Genomic DNA, 20256 nt, shown 5'->3' on the forward strand with positions numbered 1-20256 from the left:
TGTTGGCAACATAACTTTTGCTTTCTTAAATCTATTACGTGATATCCTCAGAATTACTGGATTTCAATGAAACTAAGTGTGGAATCCAGAAACGAGACTCGTATATTATCACCATTTAATACATTATCGACCTATCTACGCCAGTAAGTGCAAAATCACGCTACTGAATAATACTCAAAATATGCTTAGATTTTAAAAGTAGTCGAGGAGTTTATTCCACACTCAAACTTCATGTCTTACGAGGCGCATGACGGCAGATTATTTCCATAGAATCTATTATAATAATTTACTTACAGAGTCAAAATTTCTTCTGCCCATCCTCGGTATATTTTTGCTAGGGATAGTTTTTATAACGTATCCCATCATTCCCTGATCGAATAAACCGTCCGCTTCGTTGCTTCTACCAACTCTTGGGACATTATTAGGCTTTATAAATGAACTTTCAACATTAACCAATAGATATATTAAACAGAAAGTAGCTACTGCGATGTTAAATTTTCCCGCCATGTCAAATGCTTAAAGTGTCGATTGTCAAAACTTTTCAGAACTGTGTTGAGTGTTTGAAAATCTTGCTTTTTATACGTATTTGGAAGATTTTATCCTGATCCCGCATTGTTTAGGGCAGAATACTAAGTAGATTTATAGTATCTGATTGATATTTATCAGAGATAGGGGTAGGTGATGATCGTAGATTACATAGTATGTTAAATTTATAGCCCACCACTACCTCACGTGTGGTAAATATTCAACACATAATTTAATAAGTATGTACTTTAACATGCTTGATGCGTTATAGTAAATGTATTTCTCAGTCCGATTCCTTTTTATTGTTTAGTGATTCTAGTGAGAGCAACCCTGATGTTTTTGTATGTATTTTCGGTTATTCGGTATAGTAACAATTAAGTCGGAGTCGCAAACTTAAGTGTAATGAACTGTTTACCTGTGTAATTGTGTAAAACTGTATTAAAATTAATGTATAACCTACGCTATATAATTTAAGGTATCCCTGAAATAATTCCCATTATTGTACATCTACAGTAGGTAAATTGGGTTAGTATCAAATGGTGTTGCCATCATTTTTCTAGTTAGTTAAGTAGTATTTTGTGGATAAGTACTTAATTAAGGGGAATGAAATTATAATTATTTTTGTAGTTAAAATGTATTTGCAAATAAAAAAAAAACATTATATAAAAAATACTTTATTTTGTAAGCAATTTCAAATTATACTCTACAAATAATTTCTACAAAATTGCCTTTTTTTTATTAATTTTAAGTTTCAAATTATCGCTATCAGTTTTTATAAGACACAGAAATGTGAACCTTGTCTGTAAGGCCATAGAGTTCAAATGCTTATTTCCTTTGAAGATGTTACCGCAGTATCGAGGTTTATTATCTATGTTCTATTGACGCAGGTATGTAGACTGTATATTTAGGGGTGGAACCCCCCTTTTCTACTACAGCTTCAACTGTCGAGAATACATTAAACTTTTTCTTTACGACCAGGAATCTGAAAAAAATTATAATAAAATATGAAGAAATCTATTCACATTTAGTAGTGACCACTTTTATCAAATGTTCCAATTCATGTTTTAACACTGCTATACATATTTCTAGCTATATTATGAAGAATCATAAATTAATAAGTGAATACGAAACAAAGTGACGTTTGTTTCGTATTCACTTATGCGACGCCATCTTGTTTACAGAAGCGTTTTGGAAGGTTCTAGAAATTATGAATGTTTGATTTGAATTTTAAACATAAAAAAACAGTTTGTGAAGATATTATTGAGCTGAAATTATTTTTAAATCGTGTAGCGCTCGTGTGATTACAAACTCGTCTATAGAGATAAAACTATTAGGAAAACATATACATGTGACCACCCATTTTTTTCTCGGTCCGGGCAACACTAGCAAGTGCAAAAATAACTTCATATAAACAAAAGTGGAGTTTATCACTTATGCTAACATGCATGTTTAAATTTCGTAAATATATATGTCTACTTTTTTACCAAGATTCATTAAAATCGGTTCATAAGTTTTTGCGATAAGGTTGAGAGATGTGACAATTTATAGGTAATTCTAATGTGCTGCCATATTACTAAAATCTTACCTATCAGCATCCACTCCATAACTTCTAGAAACAAGACCAGCTTTCCTCGCGCAGAGATGTAACGCACTCCTTTCTTCAGAGCTAAATTCACTGCTGAACACCAGGTCCACATCGAGCTGTTCTGATGCTGCGAACCTCTTCATCATCTCCATACCCTTGCGTCGTAATTGGTGTATATCGGAGCTGATACTGCCAAGGCCTGCGCGGTTCACCTGAAATTTAAGTTTTTTAGAAAAGATTTGTTTTAAGAGAAATAATAATATTAAAACATTATTTAGATTAATAAAAAAAAACATAAATTCAGTTAAAATACAAAATAATATACAGCCGGTGATTATATATCTATATATCGCTTCGGCTTCAGATTTCTGAATTTGTTTCATAAATAAATAAATATAAATTGTTTCATAATCATTTGTAAATCTTAGCAAGGCAAGCAAAAAAATGTTAGCAAGCTTAGGCAAGAAGGTGAGCGTCCTTCTGTGCCTGACACACGCCGTCAATATTAAGCACAGCCGGGGATCGAACCTACGACTCCAGGGATGACAGTCACACACTGAAGCCATCTTGTTCTAATTATGAACATAAATTCTATTTCAACAATCAAAAACAAAATTTTTATTATTCAAAAGTAGTCTATATTTATTCATCAATCAAATCAGTACATCTGGTACAACAAGTTTAGTAGTTAAACCAGAAGAAGATTGGTTGAATTTCATACCATTTGTAATGTAGGTTTGATGGGTTCTGCAATGCCCTGTGCGTCGGCGCCTAAACCGCCCCCCTTCCAACCCATTAGCTTCATCATTCTAAAAATCAATTAATTATAAAATTTTGATATTAACATCTAGATACAGACATATACACATTTACATGATGTTGTATGGGGTGTAACCATTTTAGCCACTAATGTATCCAACTTTGTTTGTCTTGGGTATGGTAGGATATAATTAGCTAGAGGTAAAGATGGACGGCTGCGTGTGCCAAAAAACCACATTCGGCGTGGTAAGCGATCACAGAACATAAAAACGAGGTCCTCCTTTATATGTTCTGTGTAAGCGATCTCAATTGCTGGCAGTACTCAAAGCACTATTTACTCCTGTTTTGAACACCCTAAATATTATTGCGTGTGAGACAGATGTATTTAGTTGCACACTGGCTGAATTCACAAGAATTTCATTATTTAAATAGTTATAAAATGGTTTAGGTTTGAAGTTTTTAGTTGTTATGTTTGTATTATGTTTTTAGCTTAGTTTTGTATTGTATTAGTATTAAGTTACTGTAAAAATAGAAAATAAATAAATGAATAATAGTTATCTACACTATAGTCGACGTATTATTTACTGAGGCTTCGGGTCAAAAATCATATTTATCTGTCTGTCTCGCTCGCACTTACAGGTTTTATGGAGAGATGTAGTGATGTGCGTAAGAATTGTAGCGGTGCATATCGATAACGGTATAGGAACGATCGATATGTTTAGCATTACGTTAAGCATTAATCCTTGGGATTGATTTGCTTACCCGCTCTACGCCCTTGACTTGCGAACTGGTTGTAAATGTAAATTTACAATTAATTTTGTTTTTCTTGACGTTCATAAGTGTACATGTTTACCTATTTGAATAAAGATATTTTGATTTGATTTGCTTCAGATAAAACAATTTGTATGACTCAAAACTTAGCCTTCTTACCAGTTCTGTCTACCCGCTCCACGCTCTTGACTTGCGAACTGGTAGTAAATGTAAATTTACAATTGCTATAATTTGTTTTTTTTTAACGTTAAAAATAAATGTACTTACCTATATGAATAAAAATATTTTGAATTTGAGATTGTATAAGAAAAGCAACAACCCTAACTCGTGACAACCAATCAGGAGTCAAGCGAAGTATCGAGAACGACTTAAATTGCATAGACAATAGTACTGACAGTGACATTTATTGCCCAACGACTCAGTTTAAAATGCGTCGAACATAATGTTAAAAAAGATCTGATTTTTTGGCATTAGACTACATTATCAGTGATGAACATAGAATGTTTTGTCATTGATCATGAGATTTCTGGAATGATGATTCAAGTTTAACTTTTTTTTTTTCGTTTAAAAGTCAAACTTACTTGGTTGCAACACTGCTTTCAAGAGGAGTGCCAAATTCATACTGTTTCTTTCCGGAAACTTCACTCATAGATATCTGTCGATCCTCGTGAGCTATCCACTGCTCTTTTACAAACAAAATTATGGCTTCTTGACATAGTTTCTAGAAACAAAAACATTATTTAAAACTTGAAAAATCTTTAACCTCTCTCAATAAACTATGCAGCACAAAAAAATTTAATTTCAAAAACAAATTTTCTGAGATGTGCGTTTGTTTAACAACCTAATTTCAGCAGGATAATAATTAGGTATACTTTATGAAGAAATGTCTTACAGCCGTGTTTTAAAATATGTTATTAAAAATACTCTAAGTTTTGTCTAAAGAATAAGTCTTACATTCTACATACATTCCATGCAATTGTTTCAACATTTTTTCTGGCAATTGTCTTTACTGAGCCGTGCGCTTCGGCCAAGAATTTACCATTTAATGTTACTGTCAATATATTATTTTCATATGTGGACTGTAATTGCAGATGGCTGGCAACACTGCTACCTAGAATAAATGAAAACATTATTTTATGTGATTTAATCAATTTAAAAAGGTATTATTTCTTTACTTCAAATCCACATTTTTTAAGAAATTTATATTGTAATTACTATCTACCAAATTTAAAATGTAATACATGTTAACACTCACCTTGTATGTTGCTCATTTTTGGTGCCCATGAGCGTATGAGAAGTACAAATTTACCAAATGATGTCATAAACATATTTCTATTAAAACATCTGATGTCTAAACATCTTATTTTTGAGATTTCTTCTACATATGTATTGAAAAGAGCTGCCTTCATATCCTCTTTAGAGACATCATCATTAATTTTTTCATCACTGACCTCCGTAGCTTCCCTACCATTTTCATTTTCAATAATTTCTGATAATTCATTATCTGAATTTGCTATCTCATCAGCATTATGTATATCTTCCAAGTTCTTAGATTCACCTTGTTTTACAAATTCAATTTTCTTTGATTTTGAACTTGGAGCCTCTTTAACTATACCACCTTCTCTTTTGATGCCTCTAGCTCGATCTTCTGCAGCATCAGAGGCAGATACAAATGTCCTTTGAAGTTTTGTCTTTTTTTCTTTTCTATATGTACTTGCTATCTGAAAAATAAGTTTTCCAATGTAGGTAGGTAACCTTGACCCAAATGTTAATCTTCTAAATATAAGGAAAGGTAAATAGGCATTTGATGATAGCTTACTGTGTGAGTTTAAGCTAGGGGTATAGTAGGTTATACAAAATTATTTTTAAGACTAAATTAAGCAGCACTTTCAGGTATTGTTCAGTTTAGACTAGTGTTCCAACTGCAACAAACATAAAAACAAAATGTTCCATATAGTTTGTACATATTTACAATACTCAACAGTCAGCAATAGTATAACACAATAGATGAATAAAGAATTAACATGTTTAAACTGCCACAAACAATACTTTCCAATTGCTGAAGTGTTGGTAGTGAAATTAGGAACAATTAAACCGAAACAAATACGTGATCAGTATCATAAAATTCTGGAAACGTATTTCTAAATCGTTAAAATTATGTTTATAAACAAGTAAAACTTACATCTTGTGATAACCGGGCAACTTCCTGCATGGTTTCTAGTGGGTATCTACATCCCATAAACTCAATATTGGCGAAAACTTGCGCCAAACAAACTAATCTCTCCTCGGGATAGTCATCTTTCCATCTTTTAATAAACTCTCGTCTTAAATTCCAATGCTCTTCGCTTTCATACTCCTCTCGATATTTATCAATATCCCATGACGCATCAACCGACATAATTATATAAATATAGTGGTTATTTTTCGGGAAAAAGTAATCTTATTTATTTTGATTTCTAGTTTCTACCATTTCATGCTTAATGCTTTAGCTAACCTCCTTCAAAAATTCAAATTTCAAAATACAAATTCATCACAGACAGTGTACATTGTAAAGGAATGATTAATGATTATGAATGACAGATCCGTCATCCTCGTTAATAACTATACAATAGAATTGTATATTGTATTTTCAAGTTTAATTCTGTGAATTCTGATTCCTGAGTTCAAACGAGTTAAACACAGTCAGACGACGACGACGAGGTGGGAATTTATTTTGCGTCTAATTTTCAAACAGAATATTATGTCGAATGCGTTTTGATTATTGTTTATTTCATAAAAAACTCAACGTCAAAATCAAATTTGAAACAGCTGATAAATAAACGTTCGCGGATCCCGAATCGCGTGTTTATATTTTAAAGAAGCTCTTTCACTTTTTAACAAAGCTGAAAATATTTATTGTATGTTGAATACCGAAATATGAATTATTCAAATATTTTTTTGAGTAATAAGTACCACTTTTACCCATACATATTTTTAAATAACTTAAATCTTCAATAGGTACTTTCTAAAGACCTTTAATTTGAAAAACTTTTTTCTGATGTTTGAATAATCTTTCAACAACATTAGTTAAGTTATAATGATGCTCTAATGTTTAGTTTTAACTTTTTTCAGCTAAAATGGAATCTACAACAAGTTCTAGGTAAGTCATAAGCGTTAATTTTCCACTTACCAGATAGAATTAAATCTATTTTCGATCTATTTTTCTATACTACGTACCTACTATTTCAAATTGATCGCAAGTTCTTTTAAACATATTCAGGATTAGTAAATTATACATATTATAGTTATGTATAATAAAATAAGTAAATCAACTCAACCTTATTAGTTAAACAAAAAAATAATAAGCTTAAATTTTCTTGTGAATCCTGATTACAGGATGAATTATAACAAGAAGGTTTTAACATATTATTGAATTTTATATATGATACAGCCTGCATTATTTGGAGAAAAAACATTTCTGCTTATTTAACAAGTATTAATTATAGGAACACCTATTGGCTTAGTAATTAACAGTTAAGAACATTGTGCATCAACATTGTGTTAATTATATATAAAATAATATTTTTTTTCTATGATTTTATTGGTAGTTCTACAAGACTGTTGGAGGAGGACATACCCACTGATTTTAAAGCACTATGGCTGAACACAACATTGAAATTTGTAAAAAATCATAAACAATCACTTTTAAAATATCCAGAGATGCCTGCTCACAGAATAAAATTCCTGAAAGTTATGATAACAACATCAAATACAAATGGATTGTTTTCTCCACTTTGGGAAGCATTAAAAATAATGGGCTTAAAATATGATTTTCGAATGTATGTTGAACGTACAGGGTCTGAGCAAGGGTCAGTTACTATGAATGACATTTAAAAAAATATTAGTACTTAATAATAGTAGTAGAAATTATATGTGGGCCATAATATGGTATGTATGGTATGGTAGGTAGGTATGGCATAAGTATGTTCAATACAATATTTATTTTAAATTATTATAACTCAGAGTTACTAAGACTTCTTTTCAAGTGTAAGTTTTGTTAAAAATACTAAACCTCTTGATAAAAGTTTGGTACTGTAAGTATATTCTTTTATTTATTCTTGTAGCATAAAAAAAATTGATTTGTTACAATGTTTATAGGCTTTGTCTTTGCCAACACTGACTGTGGATTTATTGACAATATATAAGTGTAAAAGGTATAAAGCATTATGAGATATTAATAGGTGGTTTAGTCTTGATACTTGATACTATCCATAATATTCCATTAGTCCTAGGTTTGATTCCTGGCTGAACAACATTTTGAGTTTTAAAGCACAGAAGATCTTAACGCACTTTATTTGATAATTATTTATTAATGTAGAATTTTTAAAGTATTCATTGATTTTTCAGATTCTTGTCTTTGATAAAGAAAACATTTCAAAGAGATTTAAATATAGTTTGTTTATCATTTAACCAAGTAAATACTTATTATTGTAATGTAAATAATTTTGCATGTATTAGTAAAATTTTGTTTTTGTGTTTTTGTTTGCAGACATTTGTATTTGGAGAAAATACTAAAGAAAGAAGATGTTAACGAAAATAGGTAAGAAACAATTTCGTTTAAATTGCCCATCCCCATTTAAGGTACCCATCTTTTAATGTCATATGATGGTGCAAAATATTTCTACTTATTTCTGACCTAAGTTTGTAATTGTTGGTAACAAATTTTTTTTCGTAATCTATTCCTAGAGTAAGCTGCATAGGGAACGAAGGTGCCGACGTATATGCAGGATCTTTGACAGTCTTACCACAGACTAGGCCAGTGGCTGAGATAGAAATTTTTTTTTATTCCTATGTCGGTATAATTTCGTTAGCGTTTTTGTGGATATAACTTTATCGCAGTGATTCTAGCTATAGATTGTGTCACTACAATGTGACCTAAATTTAATTCAAGGCACGTACGCCATCTTTCCAGAGAGAGCAAACCAGAATCATGCACAGTATCCAAAGGACAGAAGAAGAGGGCAAAAAAGAAACGAAATAAAAAAGAATTTATGCAAACAGTTAGAGAACAAGTGGATTCGATATCGCCATCATTTGTTAAGAATACATTAAATAAGATTTTCGAATTTGTCGAAGATGAGGCACAGGCTAGTTTGCCGTTTGACAGTTTGTCGCGGGTGGAGGCGCAGTTTATATATAATATAAATGGTAAATATTATTTTAAACTGTTGAATAATATATACTTTGACTTCGTGACCTTTAGTGACCTTGAGTCATAAGTCAAATGGCGGCTGCACTAATTCCCTGTTCATGCTTTTTAGGCAATTCGCACGATTGGCTACCACCAACATCCTTTAAAACTCTTCTCCATTAGCATCTCTTAACCATATCCTATCATCTTTCGTGACTATTGTAATAAATTTATTTCTAATTAATGTTAATTCTTGAACCGTGAATTTTTAATGTTATTTTTGTTTATTTTAGTTTTTTTCCTTACTAGGGTTGCCTCGAAGAGATCGCTTATTAACGATAAGGCGGCTCGTTGCATCCCTAATAATCTATGTTATTTATTTTTCTTTTAATGAAACAAAGTTTAAATAAATGAATACTAGTTGGTTTTCATAGAGTAGGAAAATATATTTTGAAAAATGTGTATTCTCTTATTATATATATTAATTTTTAGGTATTTTAAAGCGAAAAGACGCAATGAAGGAACTATTCTCGCCAGTTTGTAATATATTATGGAAGAAAATAGATGACACGTTGAAAGATGCAACTCATTTTGCGCTTGAAGTATCCAGCATCAATGTTGATCCTGATACAGCTAAGAGGTAAATATACTCTATATTAATATTAATTAGAGCAGTGTTTGCCTAGTGCATTCAGACTTCAGCATGCGACTCTCAACCCAGTGGTCGTAGGTTCGATCCCTGTGCGACCCCTACTCTATTTGCGCATTAAACATTCGCTCGAACGGTGAAGGAAGACGTCGTGAGGAAACTGGCTTGCCTTAGACGCAAAATGTCACCCATTATTAGATTGACAAACGATCATGAAACAGATACAGAAATCTGAGCCCTAGACCTAAAAAGCTTGTATCGCCACTGATTTGTTTTTAAATGATATTAAGTGAAAAATAGTTTTAAGTGCAGAATAAATACTACAAATGTCTAGCGCATTTTTATATAATGCATATTCTGACATTAGAATATTAGTGACGTCAGCAGACGAACCAAAATTCAATTTTTTATTATTTTCAGACAGATGACGTTGTTTAAAACACCCAAGTTTAGTAATAAGAAAACGGAAGAAATGTAAGTATCATATATTTTAATAGTAAATTATTACATATATAATGGTTTTATGTTATTTAATTATAGCTTCTAATATAATTGGAGTAAACATTTAATTTGAATGACGGGCAAGTCTGTATACCCCGTGTACGCATACATATCTCAGCACACACAACTTTTTTATATATGTATATTATGGCAACGAAGTATAAATAAATAAACTTTTCGAAGTGAAAACTTCTTACTACACTTAATTAAATGTTTACTCAATTAAGATTAAAAAATACTGAATTAAAAGTTTACTTAATATAAAGTTTATACAATGTAAAATACTTCCTTTCTTATTTTCTTTCTCTGCCTGTCTCTTTTTACACAACTACAAATCAGAACGTTGCTAAAGAAGTTTTCACTTCAAAATAATATGTATGTATATTTCTGTGTCATTCTTTGCCTGCTTCATCAAACACATTTTTGTATTTGTCTCTCTTACCTGTCGTTTTTACTATCCGGTTTGTAATCACAACGGTTCTAAAGAAGTTACACTTCAAAACTATTTCAGAAATGAAAGTGTAGACTCTGACATAGAAAATGAGAGTCATCCGAATATGGAATATGGAGACATATCTGCTCTTAACAGCTTGAAATTATTGCAATCCATTGAAAATTGTATAAAGAAGTAAGTATGTAGAATAGATATATATGTATATATTTGGGTTGGTTTAGAAAAGCTGGGATATATGACACACGTATCTTTTTAAAATAAATAAATGGCGCTACAATCATTTAGGTCTGGGCCTCAAATTTCTGTATCTAGTTCACGATCATTTCTTAATCTAATAAGCAAGGAGGTGATCAACCTTCTGTGCCTGACGAACGCCGTCGACTTTTTGGGTTGGCTTTCCTCAGGATGTTTTCCTTCGCTGTTTGGGCGAAAAATTTGGGCGAAAAATCGAATCTAAGACCTCAGGGATGAGGGTTCGCACGCTGAAGCAACTAGACCAACACTGCTTTTACCTAAAAGGGTTCCCATATCTTATGTTGAAATGCATTGTTTATAATGTATAAACACATTTTATTTTAATATATATTTATGTCATTGGAAATACTTTGGTTGACGACGGTGGGTTTTCATGAACCTAGTTCTAATCCTTTGTTTTGTCGTTCCAGAATTGAGCGTTTTTATGGCAACTCTTTCCTTTTACGTCAAGAAAAGATCGTGCCAATTGTTTAAAGGCCGGCAACACACTCGTTGCTTCAGTTTCAGCATAGTTTGAGTCGATATGAAGTTTTAATTACTAACGTGATTTTCAGAGACTCAACACACCAAGCAACACATATAAATAACGTTAAAACATTAAAAAGTAATATGCTTCTAGAAAGTAACAATTTACTTAACGAATCAACGAATAGTGGAGAATTAGAAGTAAATAATGTGAAAACAGTTATAAATACTAAAGACCCAACAATAGATATGAAATCAGATGCAATAAACAATAAAGAATCAACAAATAGAAAGCCAATATTAAATAGTAATCCAGTTATAGATAAAGAATCCGGTATTGATGATATTGATAGAGAAATATCTAAGTTAGAAATAAATTCAGTTAAAATACCGATAGTAGAAAAGATTGTTGTTGGAAGAAAGAGAAATATAACGATACAGGTGCCGACTGTGTCTAGGTGAGTGTATACGAATTAAATTATAGTAGTATATATAAGTATAGTAGTAATAAACTGATATCGCTTGCCCCGAATAAATCCATGAAGAACTATTGAGACTGTTTAAATGCTTTTTGCAAAAAAAATTTGAAGTTATACTTCTTTAGGCGCGTTATGAAAAATTGATGAGAGTAAAATTTTACGATGCGCGCGCACCGTGACACAAAATTTACAGAATGAAGTTAGGTCTAGGTGGCATGGAAATCGGTAACTATGTTCAAGTTGTATATTCTAGTATTTTTAAATTTAGAACACGTGTTTGCTAACTGTACAATTAATCAGTGTGAATGAATAAATATTATTTTGGTGTATTTTAATCATATATGACGGTCATAGTATTTACTAATAATTTTTTTATTTAAATTTTGTTGGTTGGTGTTTGGTCGATCTTTCACAAACGTCATACTATATCCGCGAAAAGTGATATATATAATATTGGCAGAGAAATATCGATCGGTTAATTAACTATCTCGACTCGATATCTTCCATTGCATAGATTAGATAGGTTAAGAAAATCTACAAGAATTCTACGTTTTGTCTGACGTAAATAAATCTTTAGGCACAGCGCATTAAACGAAATGATGAACTCATCAAGGCTGCCCAAGCCTAAGGTGAAATTAATTGAAGGCTTAACGAAACCTTTGGAGAGTGAAAAGGGTTTAAGGTGAGTTTTTTTTAATAGCAATCGATACTAAACTTACATCATAATACATACACACACTATCACACACACACACACAAACTCACACTGATACACACACATACAAACACACAAAATTATTATTATTGGTTATTATATATTACACTTTATCTTTGAGTTATAGCAGTGTTGGCAACAGAGCTGTGCACTAATGTACCATAACTAAGTCGAGATACTTAGTACAAATTATTAACAAATTAAAATATATATATATTATTGAATGATGTGGTGTGGTGCCAATTTGTACTAGACAGAGTTTTATAATTTTCTTAATTTTTTGTCAGGAGATAAAGACATCAGCTATCTTAGGTTGTTTTTCTTTTAGGTGGTTTTTAGGTGGTTTAATTTCTATTTAACATTAGTTCCGATTTCAATTGATTTCAGAATGATGCGTAGTATGGGATGGGATGGCGGTGCTTTAGGGACGCGCGAGGGGGGGATAACAGAACCGATAATGCCGGCTTTGCATCTCGTGAGTTTTGTATAGCATTCTTATTTAATTATATATTATTTTAACGTATTTATTATGTTTAAATCTACTATTGGTTTGTGAGTGCGGAATATGGGGCCGGTCAACTGTCAAGTATTTATTACGTAAGCACTATAGGGCAAGCGGGGAGGGGGTTGTCCTTAACTTATTTAATTTTACGTCAAATAATTATTTACTTTTTTACACATATTATCCACAGATTGTCTATGCTTGAATTGCATTTTCGAGTATTCCTAAAAAAATAATACGTTTATGTACTTTTATTGTTGAGAGCTTTGTTTACTTTTGTATTTTATTCAGTAAATCTGTTTATGTGATACTTGAACGGCCCCTATCTAAGGGGACTAAACCTCAAAATATATGTAAAACAACGTTCTGTGCTGGATTTTATTATACTAAAACTAGTCTCGTTCTTGTATTCTTTAATGTACTGAAAATGAAACTCAAAATATCTTTTTTAATACAGTTGCTCAAAAAGTGGCATATTGCAGGGAGGTATAGCGTTCGGAAAGTGGGCTATTACACACTCGTGCTTTTTCTTTGCCATTCCCGCACTCGTGCGTTTTCTTTGCCAACTGTCAAAACAATGTGTATTAAAAAGAAAAAAACCAACCACGAAGGTTTTATTAAAAAGATTCATAGAAGTTTTTATGATATATGATTTCTAAATATTATAAATAATTGGATTCAATAAGTTCAGTTAGGTTTCTTTTCATTTCATATCAATTAAAAAAATATTAAAAAGAATTTTATAATATATGCAAATGCGTATTTTTAAAAGTTTACTAATAATTGGATTCAATAAGTTAGGTTAGGTTTATTTTATTTCATATGTATAAAAAAAATATTAAAAAGAAAAAACTAACCATGAAGTTTTTACTAAAAAAAATCACAGAAGTTTTTATGATTCATGCAAATGTTTTAAAAAGAAGCTACTATTTGTTTCAATATCAGATTTAATGATTGGACTTAGATTTGGTTTTCTTTCAATAAAAATAGTCTACTGAAGAATTGGCTGTATGGGCCAAGTTCCCTTTGCCTACCCAGAATGGGTGAAGAAAAGAAAAAACAAGCTTTGCTCATATTCTTTGCGGTTGGCGCCATTTTCCAAAGATGTTCTTTCGAGTAGAGTTATTTGTTGCACAAAATGAGTAATTTCGACGATATTTTATTTGAATGAATACCACCCGTACGCAGTATAATTGCATAAAATGCTTCGGAGAACAATTTACCGGAAACATATAAGTCTATATCTATATACGTGCAACGAATTTATTCCGTAGAGAGAATAGAAAAAAAGCAAATAGTTTAATTAAATTGCTTAATTTTTTCGCAACTGTATTAAAAATAGTCGTTCAGTACACGTGCGGTACCGTCATTGCAACTTGTCCCGACTGTCAACCCTCACCTTCGGCTGCGCCTCGGCTCGGGTAGACATTCGTCGGACTCGTTGCAATGACAGGCTTTCCGCACTTGTAATGAAATATACTATATTCATATAGGTAACCCAGTATCTTTATGAATTTCAACAGAAAATTGATTACATTGTTAGTTACATTAATTCCAAATTTACAACGCGAGTATATCCCCCATGTAACGCGGAGATTTCTCAAGTTATATTTATGTAGTATGGAATTTGAAATGTTTGCAGCTGTAACAATCGCGTTATTGAAATTAAAGTAAATACGTGTAATTTTTTACTTGTTCAAAAATCTACCTACACTACAACGCAATTTCCTATAACGCGGTCCAGCTCTACCGCGTTATAGGGGGGATTACAATAAAGTAATTGGTTTATAGCTGGGGGTGAAACGCAAAATTACTGGGTTGAAACGGTGAAACGCAAAATTACTGGGTTGAAACAGTAACTAATACGAACATCTAAACCAACTTTGAGAGTTTACATTTTCAGACAGCCAAAGCCGGCCTCGGCCACGTTGGTACCAACAAAGTCGTAAAGTTCCAAAATAGCCTGGAATATCGCGTACACATCTTAGAGAATATACTAAATCTCCTAAATAGTAGTGCAACGGAATTCGTGATTGACTTCTGTGACCCATTGAAAAAAAAGGAGATTAATTTCCTTGGTCATGTCGATCGTGCGCTGAAGAGCAGAAAACAAATCGGAGTCAATAGTGAGATTGAGGAAGAGATGGTTAAGGGAATTTTAGCTTTTTTGTCCTCGAAACTGGATTTGATGCTCGATATAAAGGTTGTTAATAAAAGGTAAGAACATTTTCGTTATTTATAGTCTGGCTTATTTGTTAAATTCTTTTATAACTAGTCGACGCATTATAAAGTCGTTAGGCAATAAATGTCACTATCAGAAATCACATTACGATATATAAAGTTTCTCTATGATTACGAAAAAATATTTAATCTTACAAATTAAAAACTTTTATCAGATAGCGAAAAAAATCCAATTAATACTTAAAATAATTTAGTATATCGATCGTAACTATCCCGTTATCGATATGCATATCTACAATTCTTACGCACATCACTACACCTAAGTAAGACCTGAAAGTGCGAGCGAGACAGACAAATATGATTTATGACCCGAAGCCTCAGTTCATAATGCGTCGACTATAGATTATAATACGCAGAATGGTTGATGTTTTAACTAAAATAAACTTAGACTAAACCTCTCGTAAATAATTTCTTGTTCTTGCATATCATTATTACTGCAATAAACTATTCAATTAAAATATATGTATAACAGTGACAGGTCATCTGATGTTGAGTGCCCATGTGCACTTACAAGTACCTCGCCGGCCTTTTTAAACCAAATAGCATATGAGGTGTAGCTAATAGTTAAGTAAGGGCTTCTAAAGCAGGTATTGGTCGAGCTTGATTTGATAATGATTTTATTTTTCAGACAAGTTAAATTAGAAAAGAAATCAATTTTAAACGTACAAAACGAAACAAAACAAAAACAAAGTGTTTTTGTGTTTGAGAAACGTCTTGAGACCACTTTAAGTTTACCAAATGCTGGTAAAATAAAAGCAAATAAAACTGTTCGCGGGGAACATGAAACTCTAACAGATGAAGAGATACTTTCTCTGTTAGATCTAAAAGAGCAAGTGAAAATCTCAAAGAAATCTATGAACAAACTTAAGATACGATTGTTTATAATTAAATCGTTCTTGGATTTTATCAAAAGCGACTCTGATAATGTCATCTTGAAATGTAAATTGTCGTCACCTATGAGGAAATATATACATGGATTGAGCTCAGCCATAAATAGCAGAACAGAACACACATTTCGGTTCAGTATAGAAACGTTTGTTTGGTTGGATATCGTGCAGTTTTTGAAGGGGAGAGAGCTTTATCTCATGGTCCAAATGGATTCTAGGTATGTTTTGCTTGTCAATTGTCAAAAGTTGCATGACATAATTTATTTACAGTTTCGACTTCTTTGACTTTTCAGAGTTAAGCCAAAGAAGTTATCATCTGTCAAATAGTCATTTGAATTTGACAGATGCTTTATTTATGATCCTTCAGTCTTTAAGTGTTCAAATTTAGCCCTTTATTCATAAAAATAAATGTACCTGTCTGTTATTATCATAACATAAATACAATTTGACAGAATAAGATAAAGAAGTACTTTGGTATAACAATTAGGGTTGCCACCTTTTTTTGCAAATGGAATATACATTATACAATTTACGGTTGCTCAATAGAAAAATAATGCATAATAGCAAAGTAAAGTACAATTTCATTTTCTTTATTATGAGATATAATTTAAAAAAATATAAATAGCACAGTTGTTATGTGGCTGTGTGGCAAGTAATGGCAATTGGCAACATCGATTCAGCGATAAATTAGGTTTAGCGAAATATTTACGCCCAAAAATTCACGTCGTGGTAAATAAAGTATTTTTAAGTACTTTATTGTTCTCATAAAGTATAGAGTTTACCTCTATAACATATAATACTTTATTATAAAGTACGGGTGGCAACCCTAGTAATAATGGAATTATACTAAGTTATGTTTTTTCATGTTTAAACATTGAATGTAAAGAATCAAAGTTAAAATTAAATTCATTAATGCGATTTTAGGTCCTTTGGTTTGAATAAAGTATCAAAAAGCAATGCAAACTTTACGAATTATGAAAATTATGCAGAGTCCACTGGAAGCAGTGAAAGCAGTTTCACGACTTATTCTAAAGATGGCGAAGAAGAAAAGAATCAACAAAGTGATGTTCCAAATATATTTTATTTTGGTAATAATATAAATAATGTGTCCAATGATTTGTCCGAACATTCCAAATTTAAAATAGATGATAGCACAAATAACACAAAAAGCTCGGTAATAAACGTGAGAATTATTCAAGTAATGGGCAAACCGATGACAATTGACACGGTGAAGGATATTCAAACTCGAATTTCGAACGCGATTGTCTCCCCGCCATTGCCGATGTTGAAATGTCACGGTGCCAAAAGTGACAGCTTGATCTACAGTTGTTATGATAAAGACAGTTACCAATTCTTAAAGGAGGTTTTAAAGGATTTTCAAATTGTCGAGTACGAGATTAGTAGTCTTTTCAAAATGGCAGCTAAATTCAAATCTAACGCGCCGTTATCAAAAGTGTTACACTGGTTACAGTTATATCATAATTTGGATGTTTCCAATTGGAATATATTAAGTACCTCAATAAGCAGTAATAGTTTCACAGTGTCTATGGATTTTGATTCTTTTCAGTACATTTGTATGAACAAATTTACATTGCTTGCGGGTATTGACGAGTTAACATTTGAGATTATTATATAGTTCCTATATTGTGTTAAAAATAAGTAACTAATGGTATAGTTAATGAAGGCTTTTTAATAAATTGATTGGGAATCAGAAAATATGTTTTTAAATAAACAACCTAGTGGGATTTTGGACTATTAAGGCCTTCCAATGTCTAATACTAAATAGTTATTAGTGCGTCAAATAGGATTTATTACAAAAAATACTTTTAATATATAAAAATAATTAAGCCTCATTTATTCCTGGAATCATTTACAAAATATACAATAATATACACAAAAAAAAAAATTTTTTTTCATAAACCTCCTAAAGATAGCCTCTCCCACTCGTTTTTAAGGTTCTTGAAAAAAATTCGCCCTTAAGTTTTTTGCAATAGTGCATGAATTACTTTTGTTTTGTTTATTATTTCTGTTCTTCTTCTTATCTTGTCCAGTTTATTATTATCTTTATTTTATATGAGTACACTACGTTCCATTCCACATCATTTACGCGTATCGAAGACTCTCTTTTTTAAGTATATTGGTATCTCTGCTTTTCCATGACATCCTAGATTGCCTTTTTCGTCAGAAGAAGATATAGAATAATGTACATAAATGTTAATTTTTACGGCTGTAAATTAAATAGTATTCAGTTAATATTCTTGCTTTTCAATAATTTAGGTTACTATACATGTTATTATTATTTTTTGTGCTTTGCAATGATTAGTTAGCAGTAAGTATTTACGAGAAATAATATGGACTTATAAATCAATATGGCTGCTCCTTTGTTTCTCGATGAATATTTACTGGTGTAATGTTTGATGAGCGTCTGAAATAGGCCTCACTAGAGTGTCGCGGTGCTTCACACAGTATTGAGTAATGAAAATTATTATTATTTTCATTTTTGAAATCATTCTGAAATTGTAAGTCAGTCTTTAAAAAAAAAATATTTAGATAGTTAAAATGTGTATAGCAAAATAAGAAATTGTATTTTTTGCAACGTATCTGCTTGGATTTAACGAAAGGGAGACAACTTTTCAACAAACGTGCGTTTCAACTAGGGCATCGAAACTCGGTTCAATTCTGAAAACCCGGGTTTTCGGGTCTAAGAGTAATCAAAACCCGGGTAGACCGGTTTTTTCGAGCATTTCGATCTTTTGGCCTCAATCAATTGTAAGCATTCATGAACCCGTGAGCGTATGAGACCTAGATTTCGAAAACTGCTATCCCTTGCAAAATTTGGTGAAAGTAAAGTGATCCCTATCTATATATCTTCTATTTTTCATAGATGTCCATTCATCGAATGATATCGAAAACTTCTTTTCATCTGACAGTATAATTTTTATCTCGTTTATTATTTCTAGCTTCCTTTTATCAAAGTCTTTGAAAATTATGTGGCGAACGGTATCAGCAGTAGTTGGTAATTTGTTGCCGGTCTTTTCAGAAAGGTACTTTAAATCTTGTGATTTTGAGAACGTTCTAAGAGAAATTCCATCAACTGCAGCCATATGAGACACCATAACCTGCATACTTGGGTTGGCATCTGTCTCAAATGGTGCCGGTATTCATCACCCGCGCAACGATACACCCTCCCCTCTCAACTGCTCCACAGTTCACCCCTCTCATGTCCTGAGATGGACGCGCATTTAACTTGCATGTCTTGTTTATGGGTAGGAACGTAGCAAGGAAGCTACTTTTTGTGTCATAAATAATAATTTATTAAAGCGAATTTTTATTCAATTTACTTATTATTGCATTCAAAGTGCTTTAAACTTAATAAACAACAAAAACAAAAGTATAAAAAAAAACCCGAAAAACCCGAAAACCCGAGTTTAAAAAATTGAAACCCGGTTTTTTTTGTAATCCTCAGAACCGGGAAAACCCGGGTTTTTACGGCCCGGGTAAACCCGGTCTCGATGCCCTAGTTTCAACAGATTAACTAAGATATCGCGTTTGGTTAACTTTCGAATTGTGTTCGTTCGAATAGTATTCGTGTAGTAAACTATGAACCTGACATGTGATGATGACAATACGTGCCAAAAATGAGCGACTGATTGAAGGAATTCGTTACATATCTTTAGCAAACATATTCGAAGGATAAGTTTTTTCATAAAAAACGTAGTGATTTAAAATATGTACCTATATTATGAATTATTTCAAAGTTCTTAAATTACTGTTAGAAGTAAGTTATGTTTTTGTACCTATTTATATGAATAAATATTTTTGATAAGTTTCTTATGTGTTTTAATTTACATATGAGAAAATGTTTACACATTTTTGCAATCTTAACTTTACTACTCGGTCAGAGTAGCTTGGTATATTAAAACTCCTGTATTTAAACAAAATATCGGGTGGGCGGTGAGCCTCCCGCCCGTCTGCCTCCTCTAACAAAAAAAAAATATTTAAAAAATTTACTTATTTACACGTGTTAGATGTTATACTTTTTAGGCGTATCAAATAAAAATCTTTTCAAACATCTCAAAAAGAAAAAACGACACTAACATTAGAAAAAAGGTATGTATATAAATATCCATAAAAAAGCTAAAGCTAACTTCAGGGTGTCGGGTTTTTGTGACGGTGTGCGCGCGCATCGTATAAATTTACCTTTATCGCGTCAAAAATGGTTTAAAATTCTTTAAGAAAAGAGCGTACCAATTCTTAAAAGGCCGGCAACACACTCGCGAGCCTCTGGCATTGAAAGT

General features: G+C 31.8%; 2 protein-coding genes across 4 annotated transcripts; one reads left to right on the forward strand and one right to left on the reverse strand.

Moving 5' to 3' along the window:
- Window positions 1–1212: 1212 nt before the first annotated feature.
- Window positions 1213–6345, reverse strand: LOC111001711. The gene is made up of 7 exons (XM_022271705.2): window positions 5823–6345; window positions 4896–5361; window positions 4606–4751; window positions 4222–4361; window positions 2832–2919; window positions 2111–2322; window positions 1213–1507 (listed from the first exon to the last, which is right to left on the reverse strand). The coding sequence occupies exons 1-7, from the start codon at window positions 6036–6038 to the stop codon at window positions 1390–1392; spliced, it is 1386 nt and encodes a 461-aa protein (XP_022127397.2). The 5' UTR covers window positions 6039–6345; the 3' UTR covers window positions 1213–1389.
- On the forward strand, window positions 6244–19788 carry LOC111001706. Of its 3 annotated transcripts, none has more exons than XM_045631374.1 (14): window positions 6244–6340; window positions 6752–6779; window positions 7228–7488; window positions 8169–8219; window positions 8592–8827; window positions 9303–9450; window positions 9880–9933; window positions 10472–10588; window positions 11224–11592; window positions 12191–12295; window positions 12716–12803; window positions 14734–15047; window positions 15700–16176; window positions 16883–19788. In XM_045631374.1, the coding sequence occupies exons 2-14, from the start codon at window positions 6757–6759 to the stop codon at window positions 17592–17594; spliced, it is 2955 nt and encodes a 984-aa protein (XP_045487330.1). In that variant the 5' UTR covers window positions 6244–6340; window positions 6752–6756; the 3' UTR covers window positions 17595–19788. The 3 variants fall into 3 exon arrangements, with proteins under 3 accessions (XP_045487330.1, XP_045487331.1, XP_045487332.1); XM_045631375.1 differs by lacking the exon at window positions 6244–6340 and adding an exon at window positions 6448–6537; XM_045631376.1 differs by lacking the exon at window positions 6244–6340 and adding an exon at window positions 6564–6637.
- Window positions 19789–20256: the final 468 nt, after the last annotated feature.

The sequence above is a fragment of the Pieris rapae genome, chromosome 15 (assembly GCF_905147795.1).
Source record: "Pieris rapae chromosome 15, ilPieRapa1.1, whole genome shotgun sequence".
Lineage (NCBI taxonomy): Eukaryota > Metazoa > Arthropoda > Insecta > Lepidoptera > Pieridae > Pieris > Pieris rapae.